The following is a 22,302-nucleotide window of genomic DNA, read 5'->3' as shown; positions in this document are numbered from 1 at the left end:
TACTTTCAAAACAAACACTCACAACGTGTTCAGATAATGAACTGTTTAATTCTAAACAGATGGATTTTCTACATCTGTAAACATACAACTTCTCTTTAGGAAATAAACCAGTGAAAATCACGGAAAAACCGTGTGTATTTGGTAATTAGTAAGTTCAAGTTGGTGCTGAGTTTAAAAGAGTTCATGGTCCAAACTGACTTTGCATTTGCCTTATTAGAGTATTGTAAACTCTGAAGTAAAAAGACTGTACATTTCAGACATAAAGGGTATGAGGTTGTAAAATAATCCTGCTGTCTAGCCATCATGTTGCCAAAGTAAAGAAAAATTTTTTGTTGTTACAGTTATTTTAAAGAAATCACTAGATGTCATCGAGATCAAGCATAAGCAAGTGGTACACCTTAGAGTAACTGTTACTTGGTATCTGGATTACTTAATATAACTTTCATTGTGGACCTTATTGAACTAGTACTCTTAATCTTAAAAGATACTCTGATTCAAAAAACGTTGCCAATGCCTGATCTAGATGATAAAATTTATAAGAGTCGGACGCGATATTGCTAGGGTATGACTTAAGCAACCTTACCCTATATTTATGACAAACATTTTCATGTGTTATTAACAAATGATAATAGTAATATACTCTATGAGAGATCATACTAACCGTTAAAACATATTATTTAATCAATGTTTCAATCAATCTTCATGTTTCGAAGCCTCACAAGTCTTTAATGATGATGTATTATAACTTGAATAATTTTATGCATAAAATTATTTTTAATAAATATTTTGGTTAATTCGCAAGTGAAAGTGAATAATCATAACCGAAAAAAAGATAGTTATGAGGCAATTGTTATTTTAATAATTTTAGTTGAAACAATGTTTTTTTTAAACAATATTCCGACGAACAAAAATACACTTATAGTCCAGTCAATGGGTATTTTAAATACGAAATTCCGTAGCACAAGTCAGTTACTAATGATTTCAGATTCGAGACTGTTTCAGCGATGATTTTTAATGAGTTGTGGTTATTACTTGATGCACGACCCTTAAATTTAGACTTGAAAATTTTAGCTTTGACTTTAGTGACATCTGCTGCATTCTCGCGTTTACGAAAGTTACTAATAAGTTATCCTAGTAAATACCATCCGGTATTGTATTATTCAAATATTTATAAATAAAATTTTCTGTATTATTTCATATATTTCGTACTCATAGACTCATTCAATGTTGTGTGAATAATATTGGTATAAGCTATTTTACGGTTATGTTTAATCCGTTGCCATGTAATACTTCTCATAATTACACTTTTAAGTGAAAATAAATGTCCTTTTCAATACATTAATTTCTCCCCTTTTTGGAATCTAACAAAATGTATTGGCATATGTAAAAATAAAACAATTGAAAATGATACTTTATAAATATTTAGAAACAATCATAACTGAAAATGCCTCTGATCAAACGCTTACTGACTTCATTCGTTAAAATCAGTTCTATTTTTTACGGATACCATGATTTGCAAATTGTGCCAGCATGCATCACTCTCCCGTTTTTTCTCTTATCGTTACTTCCTCTCAGGGAGGAGAGTATGACGCCAGGCATCAAGTTATTTCTCGTGACAACAACGACCTTGATTGCGCATGCAGTTTACGCTACAAGTCCCCAATCTTACTTTTCCTTTTGGCGCAGGAACGTCTCAGCTGATCCCCCTGAGTAGCTGGGTGACTGAGTTTCCGCAAAGGCCGCCGTACCACAACCATCGCGCGATCAGCAGCTGCAGCAATGCAGTTATTGCCTTATTGTGAATAGTGCGTCTTCTTGCCACAATATGGACACCTTTGAAGAACAAAATTAAATAATACTAACTTTTACCGACGACTCTATCAGTATAAATACTATTTAACAGGCTTGAGAAGTAATATAGTATTTATGTATAACAATTATGTTTGATGGCGAGGCCGGATGTATGAAATAAAGAGAAAAAAAAAACGATTTGATACGGGAAATGTTTTTTGGAGACCTATAAATCTCGTTTAGACAGTGCTAAAAATGAGTCTTCTCAAGAATTATTCGATTGAAAAACCTCAACGAGTGTTGGAAGAAAATAATTCAATATACCATTAATGAAGACACCTCCCAATAGTTTAGAGGCTAAGTCATACCTGAGAATGGAAAAATCTACTTCGATTAAAAGATAACATAAACGAAAATTTTATGTATTAATTGATGAGTACTGACATCGAGACTTTCCGATTTTTCTTGTTCATTTCTCCAAATTTTTTAGACTTTTATAATTCCTAATTTTAATATGCATTATTATATTTATTACAGGAGTTAAGTGATTACTTAGAAATGGTAACATCTGTAGAAGTAAATGTGGGTCAATTCGGCTGGCAAAAATTCGATGTGACCAATGTCGTCAATAGTTGGTATTTATTACACAAGATCGCACAAGAAAAATTGACACTACTTGTGGACTGTACGGGTTGTGGGACACAAGTACACATATCTACTTTTAGTGAGCAAACTCAACGTAGTGTTGATTCATCGATCAAATCAAAAGGTCAGTTTTATTCCGAATTTGCTTGATTTCATATTTCATTTAACAAACTTAATACCTTCCCCAACTGTCATTCCCTTTGATTATAAACATTGAGGAAACATCATAGTCCGGAATTGATCAGTACTGCAACGTTAGAATAAGAATTGAAATTAATATCACAGGAAATGTTAAACGTCTTTCACTAGTATGTTATAATCAATTCATTGGGCAAGGATATATATGAAGAATTATATTGTCACCTTATTTGACAAACACAAATATCATATAAAAAGCGAATTACTCATACAAGAAAAAGGCCTTTGATTTATAATTCTAGTCAAAATATTCTTTATAGTCATTCCCTCTCATTAGATTCTCTGAAAATGAATAAAATATATAAATCAATAATGTTGGGAATAATGAAATTACCAACATTGTCATTATTAGATTCCGATCGAGTTTTGCACAGCGTATCCAATTGTAATCAAAAATATATTCTATAAATTAAAAAGTTACAATAGAACGAAAATTGGAGTTTCTGTACTTTTGTGGCATTCTATTCAATACATTTTTGGTAGATGGAACGTCCTTTTATTTACTCGTTTTTATCATTAGCATTATTAAGAATAGACTATGTGGAGCGAGCATAAATAATATGCCAGGGCGTCGCCTACTCTTTTCTTGGTAACACATGAGATAAAATAACAATCAACTGCTTTACTTTTGTTCGCTTAGAAACGATACCAATACAATTGATTTGACTACAGCAAAACCTACTGATCTTTGATAAATTATATCTATGACTTACTGTTTGAAGGAATGTTTATCGTTATGAGTTGTTCTTTTGTACTGTTAGCTACTGTTTAGCACCGGGATTCGTGTATCGCCCAATAGTACTCATACAAGGGAAAGCGAGAAAAATTAATATATTTACTCTTAATATAAGTTGCTTTCTTATATTTCGATTAAGCTTGAATAATTATTCGCAAAAGATGGAAAATATTGTTTAGAAGGATAAATTTTCATTAAACTTTAACTAATTTCAGTTAGACAAAAAATTAATCATGAATTTTCTGGAAAAATTAGGCTGAATTAGACCCAGTAAAATAAATTTTTTCAACAACAACTCTCTGCCATTAAGCGCTCCATCATGTGTTCTCTCACTGAATGTGTCATTTGTCACTTTTTTTTACGTTAAGATCCCTGAAGAGTCCTTCTGTAACAATATGTAACGCTAAACAACTATTTAGTAGAAGAATTGAATTGACAAAAACAATAGATTGATGATAATTTACTTATTGTGACAAAATACAATTTTTTTAAACAAAAAAAATTTTTTTACATGTTGAAGAACGATTTTATTAGATTATTGAGGCATTTTGAGCCTAATTTCAGGCGTAATTTTTGAAGCAAACATGGTCAATTCCATCTATTTATGCGTTGGAGAATTATGTCAAAGTTTAGGAAAATTTATCTAAAAATAAGTCAATATTTTTAATTATCAAAAAATGATTTATAAGAAACGACTAACTGATTACCAATTATCGACGAATTAGACAATACGAAAAATTTTACGACTCTTACTTGCATTTGATGTGCAGCTATAAAATAACAATAATTCCATTCTACTTTACATGATAAATATAAACATCATTTTTTTTCTGTAGACAATATAAAAGAAATATAAGAATTCTCAAAATTCGTTAAAATGATTGAACAATACTACAGAAAGTTAATAAATTCCACAATAACAATGAAGAGAAACTTGATACAAGTAAATGATTTTAGTAACTTTTTTCCGACGAAATCGAATTCAAGTCATCGAGAGTCGTTAAAATATAAGCTCAGCACCAATTTTTACCGATATTCAAAGATATTTTTTTATTCTGAAGAAACGATTTACATGTTACAGTACAATAAACTCAAACAATTATGAAAAATAGCGTTATACAGTTAATACTGACTGAGTTAAATTGTAGGTTCTGAGCGCGGAAAAATTAATTTACATCCCTCGGTAATTGTTATTGATTAATAGTTTCATTATCAGTCGGTACTATTCGTTTCATAAAAAAATCAGCAAATTCATAAAAAAACGTAAAATTTAAAGTCAAATACTTCATCATAGACATAGGATGAGCAAATTATAATTGTGCATAATAATTTTTAAATTAGCATTGGATTGTTAAAAAAAACAATTTATTTAACAATTTATAAATTTTGGATGTATCATCATATTCTGTGGGTAACGTATAAACCTCCTATAGATACAGCCTCTAAAATTTCATTATTTTCGCTCTATCTCTAACCGTTTCCGAGATGTGGCCATTTGTTCATAAAACATTAGCAAATTAATAAGATGTGCAACAATGGCTTATATTTTACAGAAAGCATTATACTTACGAGTTACAAATTGTAGATTGTGAATTAGGTTAATTTTGGATAACTCGGGACAAGACAGAAATATGGTCAAGCGGTTTTCAATTTTAAGATAACAATTACACTTAAGGAAATAATTTGAAAAATAGACTCATTAACATCTTTGAGGGATTCATTTTACCATATATCTGTCTTTTCCCAAGTATATCTAGTTATAATTAGAAATGAGATATTAATATGTTTGTTAAAGGTTTTTTTTTTATTTAAAAATCCAAAAAAAAATAAAAATTCTTTTTGATAAAAATATCATACACAATCTCATGGAGATGATTATGATGATAATATCCATTGTTTGGCAGTTAGAGTAACATCACCTGTAATTATGAGAATAATTTTCTTATTGATATGTAGTTTTTTTTGTAATTATTAATGTTCGTAATAAATAAAATATTCATGCAAGAATACTTATAATGTCATCATCATCATCCTCAACTACGATGACTTCGTCTATGACGTTTTCCGGAGAATTATTCGCATGTCCTAAGCCGCGAAACCATATCGTGACGCTTGGTAAAAATCTGGATACAGCGGTAACACCACCTATTGTTAGTGCAGCTCCTTCAATATCTCCAGTCAAATCGAATTGTTGTTGTAGAGATTCTTGAATAAGTGTCTTTAAAAAAGTTATGGGTGTTTGGAACCATTGAAGAATTAATTATTTTTCCACAGAAAATTATAGAAGCATTAAAAAAAAAGTGTTGTATAACGTTGAATTCAATAAATAGTTTTAATTTGCAGTATTTCACTCTTACCTTTTTTCGATGTCGTAATAATATGACGTTATTGTTTTTCATTAGCTGGAGTAACATCAGTCGGTTTCATTTTGATGGTCACATGTTTGCTATTGTTATATGATGTCATCAATTTTAGTAAGGTCTATCGATTTGTCTTTACCTCGTAATGAAAATTGTTCCCACATTTTACTTTTTAACGTGCGATTAAACCGTTCACATACAGATGCCTTGAGATTGTTAAATGTGAAATACATTTTGATATTATATAGTTCCATAAGTGCTTCAAAGCCTTTATTATAAAAATTCTTTTCCTCTCTCAATGTGTAAAAATTTCGACACTCTTTCTTAGATAGAATCGATTTCATTGCATGAGCTTCATCTTTACCATTTTTAAATGTGGGCACAGCGCAAGTAATTTCAAAAAAACGTCAATAACCATCAATGAATACTGATGTCTTTTATTACGAGATTTATATGCAGTCGTATCAACTGGGTGAGCTTGCCTAGTTTTATCAAGACCACGTATATTAACATGTCGTCGTTAATGAATCTTTCTCACCGTTTTATGTAGCTCTTCAGTTATTGTTTCTTTTTCCTTCTCCATGATGTTGCTCAGCAAGAAATTTCTAAATATTTTCTTCCAATTGCTTAATAATTTCAGCTTGTTCACGATTTGGTTTTTTCAGAGAACGCATTCAGTCTGACTCATGTAGTTTAATCGTTTCATTTAATTCTTCTTTCAGCCGTTTACGATGTTCTTGTGATGATTCAATATAATTTTCTACTTGAACATCAATGATTTTGATTCTTTCTCTATTTTCTCAAACAGTTCTCGTTAAACTTGACACAATTTCGCGTAGAAGACGTAATTCTATTCCGAGAAATTTTTTTAAAACCATAATATTTGTTTCAATTGCTCCTAATGATGTTGCGTCATTCAAATCTACTGGTTCAGCGAGATTACACAATCTTTTATGATCCATATCAAACTTTTGATCCACAGTTATTTTGAATCCTTTACCAGGAGAACCACGAATAGCACTTTTCATGATATCTTTCGCTAACTGTTATTCGAAAACGTCAACACTCATTTTCAAACCTCTCATTTCAAGGGTTCTTTGATAAATTCCTCTACAATTGATAAAATTTTATTAGTGTGACTGAAATTCTCAGCAGTTAAAGATGCAATGAGAAAACGGAGTCGATCTACAAGTTCATTGGGATTATCCCAATTAATATAATTGATAAGATGATTTCGTTTACGTATAATTATGTATCGTGGTCAACTTTCCCCACTGTTTGGTATGAATTTACTAATTTTGTCAGTAAATTTTTTTAAATTCCTATCTACTCTGATACTTCTATCGAAAAGATAATGCTTTCGATAGACGTTTATCATACTGATAATTCTACCATACGTTTTTTCATCTTTTTTTGTTATTTTTGATCGATCAGGTATTGTCGAATCTGATTCCAAAATCACTCATCATCAGTCGATCATCTTTTAACTTCCTTACGCCATACTTTGTGTCTAATTTCTTGGACAGGAGCTTTGAATCGAATACCTTACTGCAGATATATCTTCAATCGGAGTACCTTGATAGGTAATTGTTGCTGTTGTAAAAGATGCATCATCAGTTGTTTTACAATCAGGTGTGAGGCTTTCTTGTCTGCTTTCAATTTCTTTTCTAGCTTTCTCTTTAATAAGGGTTTTATCAGCTTATAGTTTCAAAGGAGTGACCATAGGTTTAAACATTTCACTCATGGTTCGTTGAGTTATATCTTTACCAAGTCTGATCAACTTATGCTTCTGGCGTATTGCATCACTAGCTTTTGCTACATGATACAAAATTTTTTTTCCTTGTTGGTTTAAGTGAAGTTGGTGCTGTAGCAAGTGGCGCAGCTGGTATCTCTAAAACAATTAATGATGTTAGAGCCGCCAAAAAACAATGAGAAGAAGCAAAACAATAAAATGAAAAAATGGAAGTGATAACTTCAGGTAAAGGTTTACGTTTAAAATCACGCAAAACAGGATTAGGATTATATTTCAAGCCATGTAAAGATTTATCACGTTAACAATAGCGTATTAACAATGTTAGAGCTTAACCGAATGTTATTGAGCCTGAATAGAATTTATCAAGCGCTTGAAACAATTTGTTTGTGCGAAAATAGAAATAGCGATAATCGAACACGTGTACTGGAGCGTCGCGTGAGCGTTAATGGCTGCAAACACGTTGTAGCCGGCTTTGGTAGACTTAGCACAATAATAGGACACCTATCATTGGCTAGGTTAGAGAAGACGAGCTCTAATTAGTTGAGCGCTGGAAGAAGAGCTAGGATAGGGTGAGCTCGACTGAGCACGAGCTGAGACGAGAGCGAGTCCAGCTGACAGGTGGCGATTAACCTCTTGCAACAAATTGTGAAGATTAAATTATCAGAATATTAACAGAAAGCTATGAAATTGAAGATATTGACAGTTATTTAAAGAAAGCTGATGACTGATTATCAATTTCATCAAAGCCGAATAACAATGAATTGCGCTCTGAAAATGCTACAGTAAATTTTGTGGCAGATGATTCTATTGGTAGTTTGTTAGGTTTTGGTCTACGACTTCTTTCTCCAAAGCTTAATCACACGTCTGATTTACAACTATGTATATTTAAAGTCAACACATTGAGGATTGAGTGTAATATCACTACAGGAGCATATGTAAATAATCAACTGGTGCATACAATTCATGAATTTTTCCATCAGTGTCATCAGGATATAAGATTATTGAGATGTCATCAAACTTCATTTATCTGCCAATCACCATACAGACAACACATGATTTACGACTGCATGTTGTTGGTCAAGACGGTCAATCAGTTAATATATGTGTTAAAACAATAACAATACGTTTACATGTAAAATCAGTATCATAATGGGAATCATTTATATACCAATAGTTGGAGGAATCACCATATCATCCTATTAGTCAACGAAGATAACTCAAACGATTAACTCATGAAAATCGTTTATTTCTAAAGAACTTGGTCTATGACTACATAAAAGTGTTACAAAATCGATGTAAAAGTTTGCTGTATAGTATATCTTTGACTATGAAAGAATAAAAATTGGCGATGAACGAAGGAGTCATATTTTATGAAAGGATTGCACACTATGAAGTGCATGCTCATCAGCCATTTGCATCTACAACATACAATAATAGTGATGGAATACATATCTCAGTTCAACATCAAGTTTTGAGTTTTTTCCAAGTAAAAGTTCCCTACATATTACGGGAAAATTTACAAAATCTAACAGTTTTTTTGTTGCAGCAACATTGATATTTGTTGATATGGCGGTATGCCATTTATTTAAAGAAATACGATATGAATTGAATGGTGTTGAGATTGATCGTGATAAAAATGTCGGTCTTACAAGTCTTATAAAAGGGTATATCTCTTCATCCAGGTCAAAAAAATTACTTAGATGATGCCGGTAGGATAGTCTATAATAAAAATCTATTCGATGCCAATGAAAACTTCGATGTTTCTGTACCGCTAATAATTCCTTATGTCACTGATTCAGATATAAAAATGGTGAAATTTTTTACGCAATATGGCAAGAAATCCACCTATTTCGATGAGTTTTAGACCGTCGATTTCTGCATAACTGTAAAGTTATTAATAAAAACGTGCAGACTCTGGTGGGCAAAAATTTTTCATACAAAAAAAAACTTAATAACGCGTACATTTTTTTTGCCTACAAATAACTTTTTTAGAATCCTCGTGCAATTTTACAGAGAAATAACCTTGGTTCAAAATCGAAGGTTAAATTCGCCAATACCCCTATTTTTAATAGCACCGCTACTAGACTAATATAATGAATAAGTAAGATCAATGTAATCATTATTATTCTAAATGTAATTTTGTTATCAAATAACTTGCGTACATAAAATAATTGTTGTTATTTCATTTAAAAAAAATACTAAAAGTTTATGGATACTATATAACAGTGTAAAAATCAATTGCTGAATGGCTTCGTAAATCCTAAAAAGGTAATTCCGACTTATAATAAAACGATTTATAGATAACGATTACTGACGTATGTTGATTAAAATTACCGCGATCGATAAAACAGAACCATCATCGCGATTGGTGATTAAGTTGTCGCAGTCGGTAAAACGAAACCATTATCAATATTCGCAATTAAACTTATCGCAGTCGGTAGAATTTCGCGAAGATTAGAACCCACAATTTGACTTGGTCAGTATTGCAGATTGGTTCAAAATCCCCCTCGTATACCTTCTCATAATTGACTAATGTGAAAAATTTGACAGTCAATCATTTTCTCATTTTTTGACTAATGATGCAGAGAAAATTTTGTATGAATTAGCATACGACACATAGAAAACTTTTTTTATTATTTAAGACAATTTTAAAATGTAAAAATTAGTCATAATAATTTAACATTCAATTTTCTTCTAATTCAATCCTTCGAAACTTTTTTTATTCATCATGCAGAAAGAAACCTATTTGGCACGGTTTTCTGTCTTAAAACGGACATTTTATTTGATTATCTCGCTTCATAGGGCATTAATTTGGGAATGATTCTACTTCTTGCGCTGGTGTTTCCCAGGGCACGTATACCTGCGCTCTGAAAAAGGCACGGAAATATACATAATGAGCCCAGGGCCTTACAACATACCTCTACGAGTCCAACAAGAAAAATTTCTGTGAGAAATAATTCAGTGCAAAGACGAATTGATGAAATTGCTGAAAACATTGAAGGATCATTGTGCACTCATCTGAGGACTAGTCAATTTTTCTTAATTCAGTCTTACGTGAGGTTTATGAAAAATAAGAAAATATGTGAATTACTACTGTTTGTCAGAAATTTAATAACCAATATAAAAGGCGTAAACGCATTCAATCAATTGGAAAAGTTTTGTGACGAGAAAGACATATCTTTAATGAATATTTTATCATAAATTCAAATAATAACTTTAAAAATTTTAATTGTTATGTCCGAAGATATTTATTATTAATTAATTTGAAGAATTAATTAAATGGGTTGGTAGGGGCCAAAAGGCTAAACAAGGGATCTTGGACTAACAAGGCTTTTTTTTCTTCTAACATATATAATACTAGAAGAATTTGTTATTTAGAAAAGAATCGTCGCAATGAAATCTCACGAGAACCCACGCCTCAGTTAATGATTTGAATGTGATGATATAATTATGATGATACTTACCGCACACCAGTGTCGACTTACAATATAAAAATAGACTTGATCAGCAATTTCAGTTGTTGATCGAAGAGTTGACAGTCGCTGTAGGTTTGACAGGAAATGAACTCGGACAAAGGTAGATAGAGGTGCTTTCTCAAGAAGACTTTGACGCACTAAATACTTTTTTTGTTCACTTCACTTCATTTAAACCTGAATTACAACTTCATGTAAATTACAATTAATAACTACAATAAAACTCAAGAAGAGATTTATTATTATATTTTATTTTATGAGTCCTTTTAGAAGGCGTCTCAGTACGCACATAGACCGAGAGGATTCTATGTCAGATTTCAAACAGATCCTAGAGGTCTGAGCTAACAAACACTTCGTTAGGATACTGAGGACAATCTTCATAAAATTCTCAACTTACTAACGCGACGTCGTCAGCGAGCGCGGGAGCAATCAAGCCTGCGTGTCACCGTCTAGGTTGTTGATTGAAGAAAAAAACCCAAGGGTGATGATTTTTGACGGTTTTTATAGCAGTAAAATGGCCCATAAATTGATGAAATTTGGGGGGAATTTAGGACAGAAATTGTAGTAGATTTGAAAAATGCTGAGGAAGCGTGGATGACTTAAGATGTTCCAGTTTTATGATTTCTTCATCTTGGATGTTTTTGAAATTAGCGAATTTTATTGAATATTTTAAAAGCAATAAATTGGGTCAGATGTAACAAAATAATTAAAAAAATGTTTATTTAAGATTAACAGCCATTAATTAATTGAGGAAAAAACAACCGATCAACTCAAGTCTCAGTCAAAAACAAGAGATGAACAAACTCTTCCCTCGTTGCTATGAACATTCTAATCGTCAAGCAACGTCAACAACTTATAATACTGTTAATAGTCTAATAATCATTACATGGCGACAGACGAATATTTTACAATTCTCCCGATCCTCTAAAAACTGCCCGGCAATACCTATTAGTTAAGTGGAGAATTGAATAAGTCTGAAATTCAATTAAGTTTGAAATAAAATTTTAATTTAATATAATTTTAAGAATAACTAGAATTAAAAATTCAGCCTAGCTTCCAATACTGTCGCTTCTTAACTCTATCTGCTTTGTAATGAATAAAATGAATAATTAGGAGGAAAAAAACCTGCGGTGGGAAAAAACTCCCAAACAGACCAAAATGATCTAAATTAACCTAATAACGTGATTCTATACAATAAAAGATTCCTTAAAAACTAATCGTCTGCTAGTGAAATTAAAAATGAGAAATATAAATTCATCTTCAATTTCCTTCCCTTCTTCCTTTTTCATCAGGAGGAACCACAAGGAAGAAACAAAAAAACCCCGAAGATTAGGAAATGCCAAGAACTGGAAGGTCATGGAACTAAACAAAATAAAAGTTCCTTACAAAAATCAAGGTTCTTTAAAAATTTCATTATTATGTCGTAAATTTATTGTCCAACTAATAATTAGGTTGAATGTTCACACTATATGGAATCGATTCTCCAGATAAATGATTCAATATCATTAGAACAATCAATTTAATTTCACCTTGCCAAGGAATTTTCAAAAATAAGTTCAATAGCTTCTACTCACTGTGCCAACTGAATTATTAAATATTGGGCTCCGGTTACGCATACTATCCGAACGGAAATAATAGGATACCACGGACATCTAGTACCGCACTTTACTTCACTTTGGCTAATAAATGAAGAAAATGATTACTGTACAATGACTCTAACCGTGTATATCCTAAATCAAGACACAATAACTAATCATCTTAATAAAGAACACGTCTATTTATATGAACAACTTTCGAACGACCATTCGGAATTTCATGAATTCGAAATACAACATCATTAAGTTCGTTTTTTGTAATATACGGACCTTCCCACTCACATTTAAGTTTCGGACATTTTCCTTGAACTCTTTAACGGAAAAATAATCAAACTTTTTGACCAGAATCAAAAAGAAAAACATTTCATTTCAAATCATACATACACTTAAGTTTTTCTGATTTAATTTGAAACTTATCACGTACATTATCATGAACAATCTTTAATTGTTCACGAAGATTAAAAACAAAATGAGTTGTAGAATTATTCTCAGAAGAATTATCTGACGGATTAATTCCTCTAAAAAGATCAATAGGCAACCTTAATTCACGACCTAACATCATCAAAGTTGGTGAATACTCAGTAGTTTCATGTCTTAAAGAACGATCGAAATCCACTTATCCCAATCTTTTTGATTCTTACTAATATAGTTGGACAAATATTTAAGAATAGTCCTATGCAACCATTTAACTAAACCATTAGATTAAGGATGAAGAGGTGTGGTTCTTGTATTTTAAATACCAAAAAGACTCATCACCTCCTTGAAGATTTCAGATTCAAATTCTCTTCCCTGATCAGAATGAATTTCAAAAGAAACACCGTATCTGCAATATATTTAAGTTACTAAAGCTCCAGCAATAGTAGAATCCTGATAATTGGGCAGAGAAATCGCCTGGGGCTATCTTGTATAACAATCTGTAACAACAAGTGAAAATTTATTTCCAGAAGAGATTTTAGTGAGAAGACCAAGAATATCAATTGCAACCCTTTCAAAAAGAGAACCAACATTATAAATTGGAAGTTGACCAAGAATTGTTTCATTAATACCAAAATGACTACAAGAAGGTAAATTATGAGCCTCATAAATTATTTTGTTCACTTTAGCTCGAGGAATGACAACCTGAAAAATAATATGAAAAGGATTTAGAGCTTCCCAACGTTCAACTAAAACACCATTTTTCAATTCTGAAGAATTCCAATACAGTTTATAACTTTTAAAAGTAGAATCAAAATGTGAAACATCATTAAACTCGGGAATATTATTTACCTTTTTGAATTGAATAATTAAATTTAAAATGTTATCGTCATTTTGAAATGTGATCCAATCAGAATCATTGTTAATTTCACAGATGACACGAAAAATATGCCTACTATCACATATTTCATCAGAATCTATTTTTAGACATTTTTTACAATCACATCGACGCCAAGATAGACCATCAGCATTGCCATGACCAGGTCTATGTTGAACTTCGAAGTCATATTGGAATAAAATTTCAAACCATCGAGCTACTTGATTTTGAGGATTTCCGAAAGAAAGTAATCGAACGAGAAAGGCATGATCATTTCTAATCATGAACCTCTTACCAAGAAGACAATGACGAACATGTTCAACAGAAATAACAACAGCTATTAATTCTTCCCTTGTAACACAGAAGTTACGTTCACGATTATTTAAAGTTTTGTTAAAGTAAGCAATAACTTTTTCTTCAGAAACAGTTTCACTATTTCTATTAACTGGAATCTTTTGAGATAACACAGCGCCTATGCCAACATTGGAAGCATCAGTATCAAGAATAAAAGGATAATTTTGATCAAGACAACCCAAAATTGAAGTAGAAGTCAAAATTTGTTTCAATTTTTAAGACGTTTGAAAAGCTAAATCATCCCAAATAAATTCTTCTTTTTTTGACCAATAAGATATAAAAGTTTTGCAATAGTAGCAAAATCTTCGACAAATTTTCCATTATAAGAACAAAGACCTAAAACACTTCTAAGTTCAGATTTATTTTTAATAACAGGCCAATTGATAAGGGCAGAAATTTTATCGGGAGAACTTTCAGTCCTTTACCAAAAACTACATGTCCAAGGAAAATAACTTCTTTTTGAAACAATATACATTTCTCAGGATTTATCTTGAGACAAACTGGTAAAAGTCTTTCAAAACTATTTTGAAAATGGATAAAATGTTCATCTAGACTTTTACTGAAGACAATTGTATCATCAAAAAAAACTAATTTTAATCCAAAAAGTAATTTTAGGTCTATCTTTCGGAGCAACTTCAACTTGGCAATATCTACTTTTTAAATTAATGGTAGAAAACCATTGAGTATCAAGAACCATATTCAATACGTCTTCTTGATGTGGAATTGGTGTTAAATCCCTAACTGTGACATCGTTTAATTGACGATAGTCAATACCAAATCCAATTTCATCACTCTTTTTTGGACAAGAACAACAGGAGAAGCCCGAAGACCATTACAAAGTTCTATTCCGTTCTGTTGTTTAATTTCCTCTATAATTAAATCACTTTTATCCCTATAATGTAGAGGAATACGACGACGAGCCTGTTCAATGGGAAGTGCGTTTCCAACATTTAGTTTATGTTGTATAATTTTGCACTTTTCTAAATCAAGAAATGTTGCACAAATATTTATGTTCTTTAATGTTAGTCCTTTGAAACGAAGTTCATCATTGTCATCCGAAAATTTTGAAGATCATCTTAACAAATCTAAAACAAATTCTGGAAGTTTATTCGAAGAAGAATTCATTCTATTAATCTATTGATAAAAAAAAACAACTTTCTCACCTTCTGAGAATTTTTTTATTAAGAAGATCTTTGAATTTAGTAAATAAACCAGACTTAATTAAGAAATCTAATCCTAAATGCATTCTCTTTTAATTTCAGCGAAAACAACCTTTAAATTAACCTTAATATTAGAATTCTTAATTTCTACAGTCTCGATAAAATAAAAATCAAACTCATCACCTGAAACCGTAAATATAGAATAAGAAACAGAAGAATCATTCGTACTAGTTACCATCCCTTTCAATGAAGAAGAATTAACAACCGTAATATCAGTAGTAGTATTAGCTGTCATGATACATTTTTTATCATTAATTCATCCTCTAATTAAAAGTTTCGGTTCAGAAGATCAAGAACAATCAACTGAATTAATTTTTAATTTTGACGAGATTTTTTTTTAAAATAATTCTTTACCAGTAAACTCGTAAGAATTATGAAAAATTTATAAACTGGCTAGAACAGCTTAAAGAACCTCACAATTCTCCTTAGCATATCCTTTTTCACCATAAGTCCAATGCGAGATGCACCCTATCGAGCCTCTTTGATCTTATTTGCAATCTGTTCGATGTGTTTTTTTAGGCTTAACTCAGGATTGACAGACGTTCGTCTGCCTTGAGTAAACCCTCGATCCACATTATAGACTGCATTATTTAGTGCAGAAAAGTCTACACTATCTTGTACCAGATAGACGAGATCTTTGTTAGAACGTATCGTGAGGCCCCTCCCAACTGTTCCATGGCCCTCATCTGAAGAGGCCGGTTGTAGGGGGCCATTGCAGGTACATTTTTGGAAACTTGTTAGTGTCCTTTGCAGGGGTGATTAGCCCACTGCAAAGGTGGTGATGTTTAACGAAACCGAAATGGATAGTGTCGTTCCTCACGCCCAGAAGGCCATCACCTGTGAGGAGGAAAAACTGGTTGTACGGACTTATTGTATTACCGTAGCGAGAGGAGCACCCCACGGCCAGACATTATAATTATTATTATTACTAGTACTAGTATTAGTCATTAAATTCCTTATCTTTAGAAATAAATCTTGAGTCTCCCTTTGACTTTCCTCGAAACGCTCCTCTAAATGAATTTGATCCCTGCTTAACCTTTCTTCTAACCGATTTAACCTCTTCTTTGAAGCTATAAGTCCTCCATTAGTACTTTTTTAAATACAATCGGCAAATTGATTCCTTCTTCCAGCTCGAGTTTGCCTACGACTTGGGCTCTTTGGCATGATAATTTTTCAAAATTCACTGATAAAAACATTCACGGCACGCGAAACGAACCACTCCTGACACCAATGTAAAATAAATCCAAATAATAACTTTAGTAAATTAATAAGTAAAAAAAATGTTTATTCAAGATTAACAGCCATTAATTAATTGAAGAGAAGACGTCCAGTCAACTCAAGACTCAGTCACAAACTAGAGATAAACGAACTCTCTCCTCGTTGCTATAAACATTCCATTCGTCAAGCAACGTCAACAACTTATAATACTGTCGTTAGTCCAATAATCATTAGATTATCACTAATTCCTACCCTAAATATTTCTTTCACCGATCATAAGTAATACATCAATACCAGCTATAACTTATCTTTTGATGACGTTTTTATAGTAATCGTTGCTAACCTCAAAAATACAGTTCGCTAAATTTCTTTGATCAGGGCAAGAGGCTTTGAGCATAAATAAATTTAATTTTATTACATTCTCAGTAACTTAGAATGAGAGTAGCTCATACAACTATTAATAATAACTCAGAAGAAAAATATTTTTTATTGTGTACTTCAAAAGTGATATCTTAGTCAGCGTATTCCCCATTCAAGAACTCATCAAATTTGATATCGAATTCGAGTGACAGTTTCTCATCCCACTTGCTAATATGGATAATTTAAAATACCTAGTTTTCGGAAGAAATAATACTCGAATAAGTAAGTATTTTATATGATTAAATTGAATAATTAAGTATTCTATGACTCATAATACACTGACCACAATAGTGCGACAAATTAAGAAGAGAGTAGTTTCCTTCTATAGTAGTTTATCTTTATTTCTTTTACTCACTTTAGTCGAGTAGACGAAATATTGTTTTACGTGAGTCCAAGCGTAGGTAGCAGAAAGTCGAAGCTATGTGTAGTTGGCTATTGTACGGCAGATTAAAGCGTTGCTCGAAGATACCCAGCTCTGCGCGCTGGTTGGATGATTGACAGCTGTCTTCGTTAACGAAAGCAGCTGCCACTTTGCTAATCTGTTAACTTCAGCCTTGATTTTGAGCACTTTTACATTTTTTCTTCTTAAACATAACAAAATATCAGTGCTCTGCAGTGGTCAGGGTGCGACCCGAAAGGTCCACACGACCAATTTCCCAGTGGAAAAAATAAAAAAACAATTTGAATAGAACCCGTTTCCATTTTTTATAACAAATGAAATTGTTATAAACGAAATGAGTCTGTTTTTATTCATTTTATATGGTTAGTTACTTTATTTCAGTAAAAGAAAAAATTGTGCATTAGAAGAATTCGAATGTACCTCATAGATCTTTTTTTTCATTATTTACAACGAATTTCATTGTTATACACGAAAAAAGTATGTTTTCATTTATGGCAAACGGTTGGTAACATTTTTTTAGTAAACGAAAAAATTATGCGTAAACAGTACTCATATATATAGAAAGGGTCCCTATTTTTATTGTTTATAACAATTTAAAACTTATCATTTAAATATTACTATGATCAATAATCACTTGTTAGTAACAATGTTCAATTGTTATGAACACAATTCCATATTATTGGCAATTATTATTGACTATAATAGCGTCTTTAATGCTGTTTTCTCAATCCTGACACGAGTTTAAAATTCTTTCATTGCTGATGTTGTTTTTTAAATTTTTTTTTTCGATGAAATATTGTCATCATATATCCATACACGTATTCCAATCATTTAATGTTCATATTTCTGCAATGATCTTGAACTTTTGTCTAAAGAATGGTATAATTTATAAATTGCAAAATTCAAGTAATTTCCTTTTTTTCCAGTTTTTTGATTCTGCCAAAAAATGGCTTTACCGATTTTCCTGAAAACTTTTTCAGTTCTAAGTTACGTAATTACGCGTCGAATGCAGTTGGTCCCACGTCGATATCATTTTTTGTTCTCGAGATAATCGAGGCGAAAAATAATTCCGAACGTACGTACTCACATACGTACATACACACACAGACGTCCACGTAAAAACTGTCGATTCATTCTAGAATAGGCTTTCGAATTTATTTATTATTAACTTTTTTTTAGCAAAAGAAAAAATTACGCGTTGGAAGAATTCAAATATATTGCATAGATCTCTATTTTTAATGTTTATAACAGATTGAATTGTTATAAACAAAAAGAATGAGTTTCCATTTATGTCGTACGGTTGGTAACTTTTTTTTAGCAAAAAAAAAAATTACGCGTTAAAAGAATTCAAATATATTGCATAGATCTCTATTTTTATTGTTTACAACAATTAAAAAATTTTTCATTAAAATATTATTATGATCGATAATCATTTGTTATTAACAATGTTCAAGCGTTATGAGCACAATTTCTTATTATTAACATTAACCATTGACTATTTTATTATCCTCAACGCTATTTTCTCCATCCCAACACAAGTTTAAAATTTTTTCATTGCTGATTTCGTTTTTTAAAAATTTTTTTTCCATGAAATACTGTCATCATATTTCTGTACAATTATTCTAAACATTTAATATACATATTTTTCAAAAGATCTCGAAATTCCGTCTGAAAAATGGTATAATTTATAAATTGCAGAATTTAGGTAGTTCACTATTTTTTCAGTTTTTTGATTTTGCATAAAAAATGGCTGGACCGATTTTGCTGAAAACTTTTTCAGTTCTAAGTTACGTAATTACGCGTCGAATGCAATTGGTCTCACATCGATATCCTTTTTTGTTCTCGAGATAATCGAGGCGAAAAATAATTCGGAACGTACGTACGAAGATACGAACATACGTACATACACACACACAGACGTCCACGTAAAAACTATCGTATTCAACTCTGGGGACCTTAAAACGCGGAGGTATGTCAAAATTAGCGATTCGCAAAATCGGACCCATTACTATAACTTCCCACTGGGAAGTTAAAAATCTGTAACTCAAAAACTATTATTTTTTTTTTAACCCATTAACGCTGAGGTGATTAGAATTTTTGCTAACTTTTCAACGTGTTTATTTATTATGTTATTGGACCAAAAAAATAATGCAATACCTCTAATCCTACGCGAAATTTGATGTTCTTTCAGAATTTGAGCCCAAAATTTCGATTAGACACCGAGAAAAAAAAATATGGTCGATCTAAACGTGAAAAACGTGAAAATTTTCGAAAAAAAATTGTTTTCGCATTTTTTTTCACAATGATACCGCAAAGGTATCGACTTTTTACTATGATCAGAGGTGATCATGGCACTCGAACACTAAGAGGAATTTTTTTCAGAAAATTTCATCGACGCGTTTCTTCAAAATGGCGGCGAGAATGAAAAAATTTTATAAAAATCTTAATCTATCGTTTTCTTAAAAACTATATACTTTGGAAAAATATTTTTAAGAAGAAAAATGTTTTTAAATTAGTCAAAAAACACTCTTAAATTTTTTCAGAATTTTTGAATCCAATTTTTGATTTTCGAAAATTTCAAAAAATCCAATTTTTCAAACATATCTAAAAAATTTGAGAGTGTATATTAACTAATTTCAAGACTTTTTTATTCTTAAAAATTTTTCCGTTAAGTCTATAGGTTTAAATCAATAAAATAAATGTGTGGCGTTCAGATCTCGAAAGATCTATAGCCGTACATCACAGTCTACTCCTAATAGCTATGGGTTGTAATGTATTTTTTGACCGGAGTGGATTCAGGGTGAATTGGTCAGATTCACGCCTGTTCTTATTCGAAGCCGTGGCGATCAACGTGCGGTCACAAAGAGCATCGCATCTCTAGCCACGACGAGCACGCGTTGAAGAAGGCACATTGTTTGTAAACAGTGGTGCCTGCTCGAAAAATCGTCAGAGAAGGGATTCGCGAACTACGAACCTTCCGGTTAGCAATCCGACGCCTTGACGACTGATCCAACGCGTCTCCAGTCTATATGTTTAGAGAAAAAAATTTTTGTTGAATTGTACATAAAATTTTGTTTCTATCTACCACTACAAATTTCACAAACAAACTCATACATCCTTTCATTTGTGCATAGACACATATGTTCTATACAATTTGTACATGAATTATAAGTAAAGCATATAATTCAAATATTGGTTTTCACTTTTTCAATACATTTGTTATGTCACGAAAACGTTCAAGATCTTCTGCTTCATCGCATGCAGAGTATGAATCAGATTATTCGGATAGTGATTCCGACAAAAACATATCGATTCTGAATGCAGACAATTCAGGCTCCGATGATTCTGATTGTGATTCGATATCTGATTCAGATTCTGAACATGAATTCACAATACCGAATATTACTTATAAAAAAGCTTGTGCTACTTATTCTGAAAACTTAGATAAACTTGAAAAAAATCACAAATTCATTTGGATCGATGGCGAGAAGTCATATCCAAATACTTGTGAAGAAACAATATTATTGTCTGAAGCTGCAAAAAAGAATATACAGGCGTGCGAGCCTTTCCAATTGTTTGAAACCTTCTTTTCCGCCGAAATGAAACAATATATAATTGATGCGTCTAAAGAGAATAATTATGATGTGAAATTACAAGATCTTGACACTTTTATAGGTATAGTTATTTTCCGTTCATTCAATAAAAGAAAGTCTCAGAGAGATTATTGGTCATCTGATCCATTCTTATCTACTGAAATTGTTTCTTCTGCAATGACTCGTGATAAGTTTGAAGAAATCAAGTTTAAAATAAAATATTCAAAAGCTAAAGACGAGGATCTAAACGATAAAGGGTGGCGGGTTCGTTCGATGTTGAAACTTTTCCAAAACAACCTCCTAAAGTTCGGAATATGGAAAACTTCTATATCTATTGATGAAATGATGGCCAAGTCTTATGCAGCAACTGTATTGAAACAATTTATTCGAGGAAAACCAATAAGGTTTGGTTTGAAATTTTGGGGTTTATGCACTTCAGACGGCTATCTACTGAATTTAGATCTATATTGCGGTAAAAATTCCCGAACCGGAAACAAATTAGCAAAATGTGCTTTAGGTACTCGTGTAGTATTGCATTTATTAGAACCTTTTTTTCGGCTAATAAATTATAATAAAATCCCTGCATTTCATTTGTACTTTGATAATTTTTTTACAAATATGGATTTGATTTTACACTTGCAAAAATTACGTTTGAAATGCACTGGCACTATAAGAGACAATCGAGTCAAAGAAAAGAATATACTTGAAAAGAAAGCTCCACGAGGTACTTATATTGTAAAACATGATCAAAATAGTGGCATAAATTTTATTACTATTATGGATTCGAAGCCCGTTTCAATAGCTTCAACTGCTGCAGGTGTAAGTCCACTATCAACTTTGAGAAGATCGATCCAAAACTGATTTAGCTTTTCCGCAAGCTTTTCATTTGTACAACAAATTTATGGGCAGTGTTGACGTGCATGATGGACACTGCAATAATGTACTTCCAAGTATACGTTCCAAAAAATGGACATGGGTCGTTTTTATAAGATTTATACAGGCATCCATTACAAATTCCCTCGTAATTTTTAATGCTACACGCGATGGAAAGAAAAAAGTTGGAATAAAAGAGTCAACTATTTCGATTGCTAAATATTATATTCAAAAAAGTCAAACAAGTAAAACAGTTCATACACGATCTAATAGGGACAAATTAAAAAATTGTTCAACTGAAAAATGTCTAATAAGAACAAGGATCTATTGTGAAAAATGCAATCTATATGTATGCAATAATTGTTGGGCAAAAAAGCACTGA

The 22,302-nt window shown here is 31.7% G+C and overlaps 1 protein-coding gene across 1 annotated transcript in view; it reads left to right on the top strand.

The window, feature by feature from the left end:
* Actbeta (Activin-beta) overlaps window positions 1-22,302 on the top strand; it is a 217,021-nt gene that overhangs the window by 127,354 nt on the left and 67,365 nt on the right. Inside the window, exon 3 of the mRNA XM_035082687.1 lies at window positions 2,329-2,560. Within this exon, the coding sequence (XP_034938578.1) occupies window positions 2,329-2,560 (232 nt within the window). The remainder of the gene's footprint in view (window positions 1-2,328; window positions 2,561-22,302) is intronic.

The sequence above is a fragment of the Chelonus insularis genome, unplaced genomic scaffold, assembly GCF_013357705.1.
Source record: "Chelonus insularis isolate UGA/USDA-ARS -01 unplaced genomic scaffold, ASM1335770v1 contig_34_pilon, whole genome shotgun sequence".
Lineage (NCBI taxonomy): Eukaryota > Metazoa > Arthropoda > Insecta > Hymenoptera > Braconidae > Chelonus > Chelonus insularis.
Note: the sequence above shows the minus strand (reverse complement) of the source record. Positions and strands in the feature narration are given on the sequence as shown.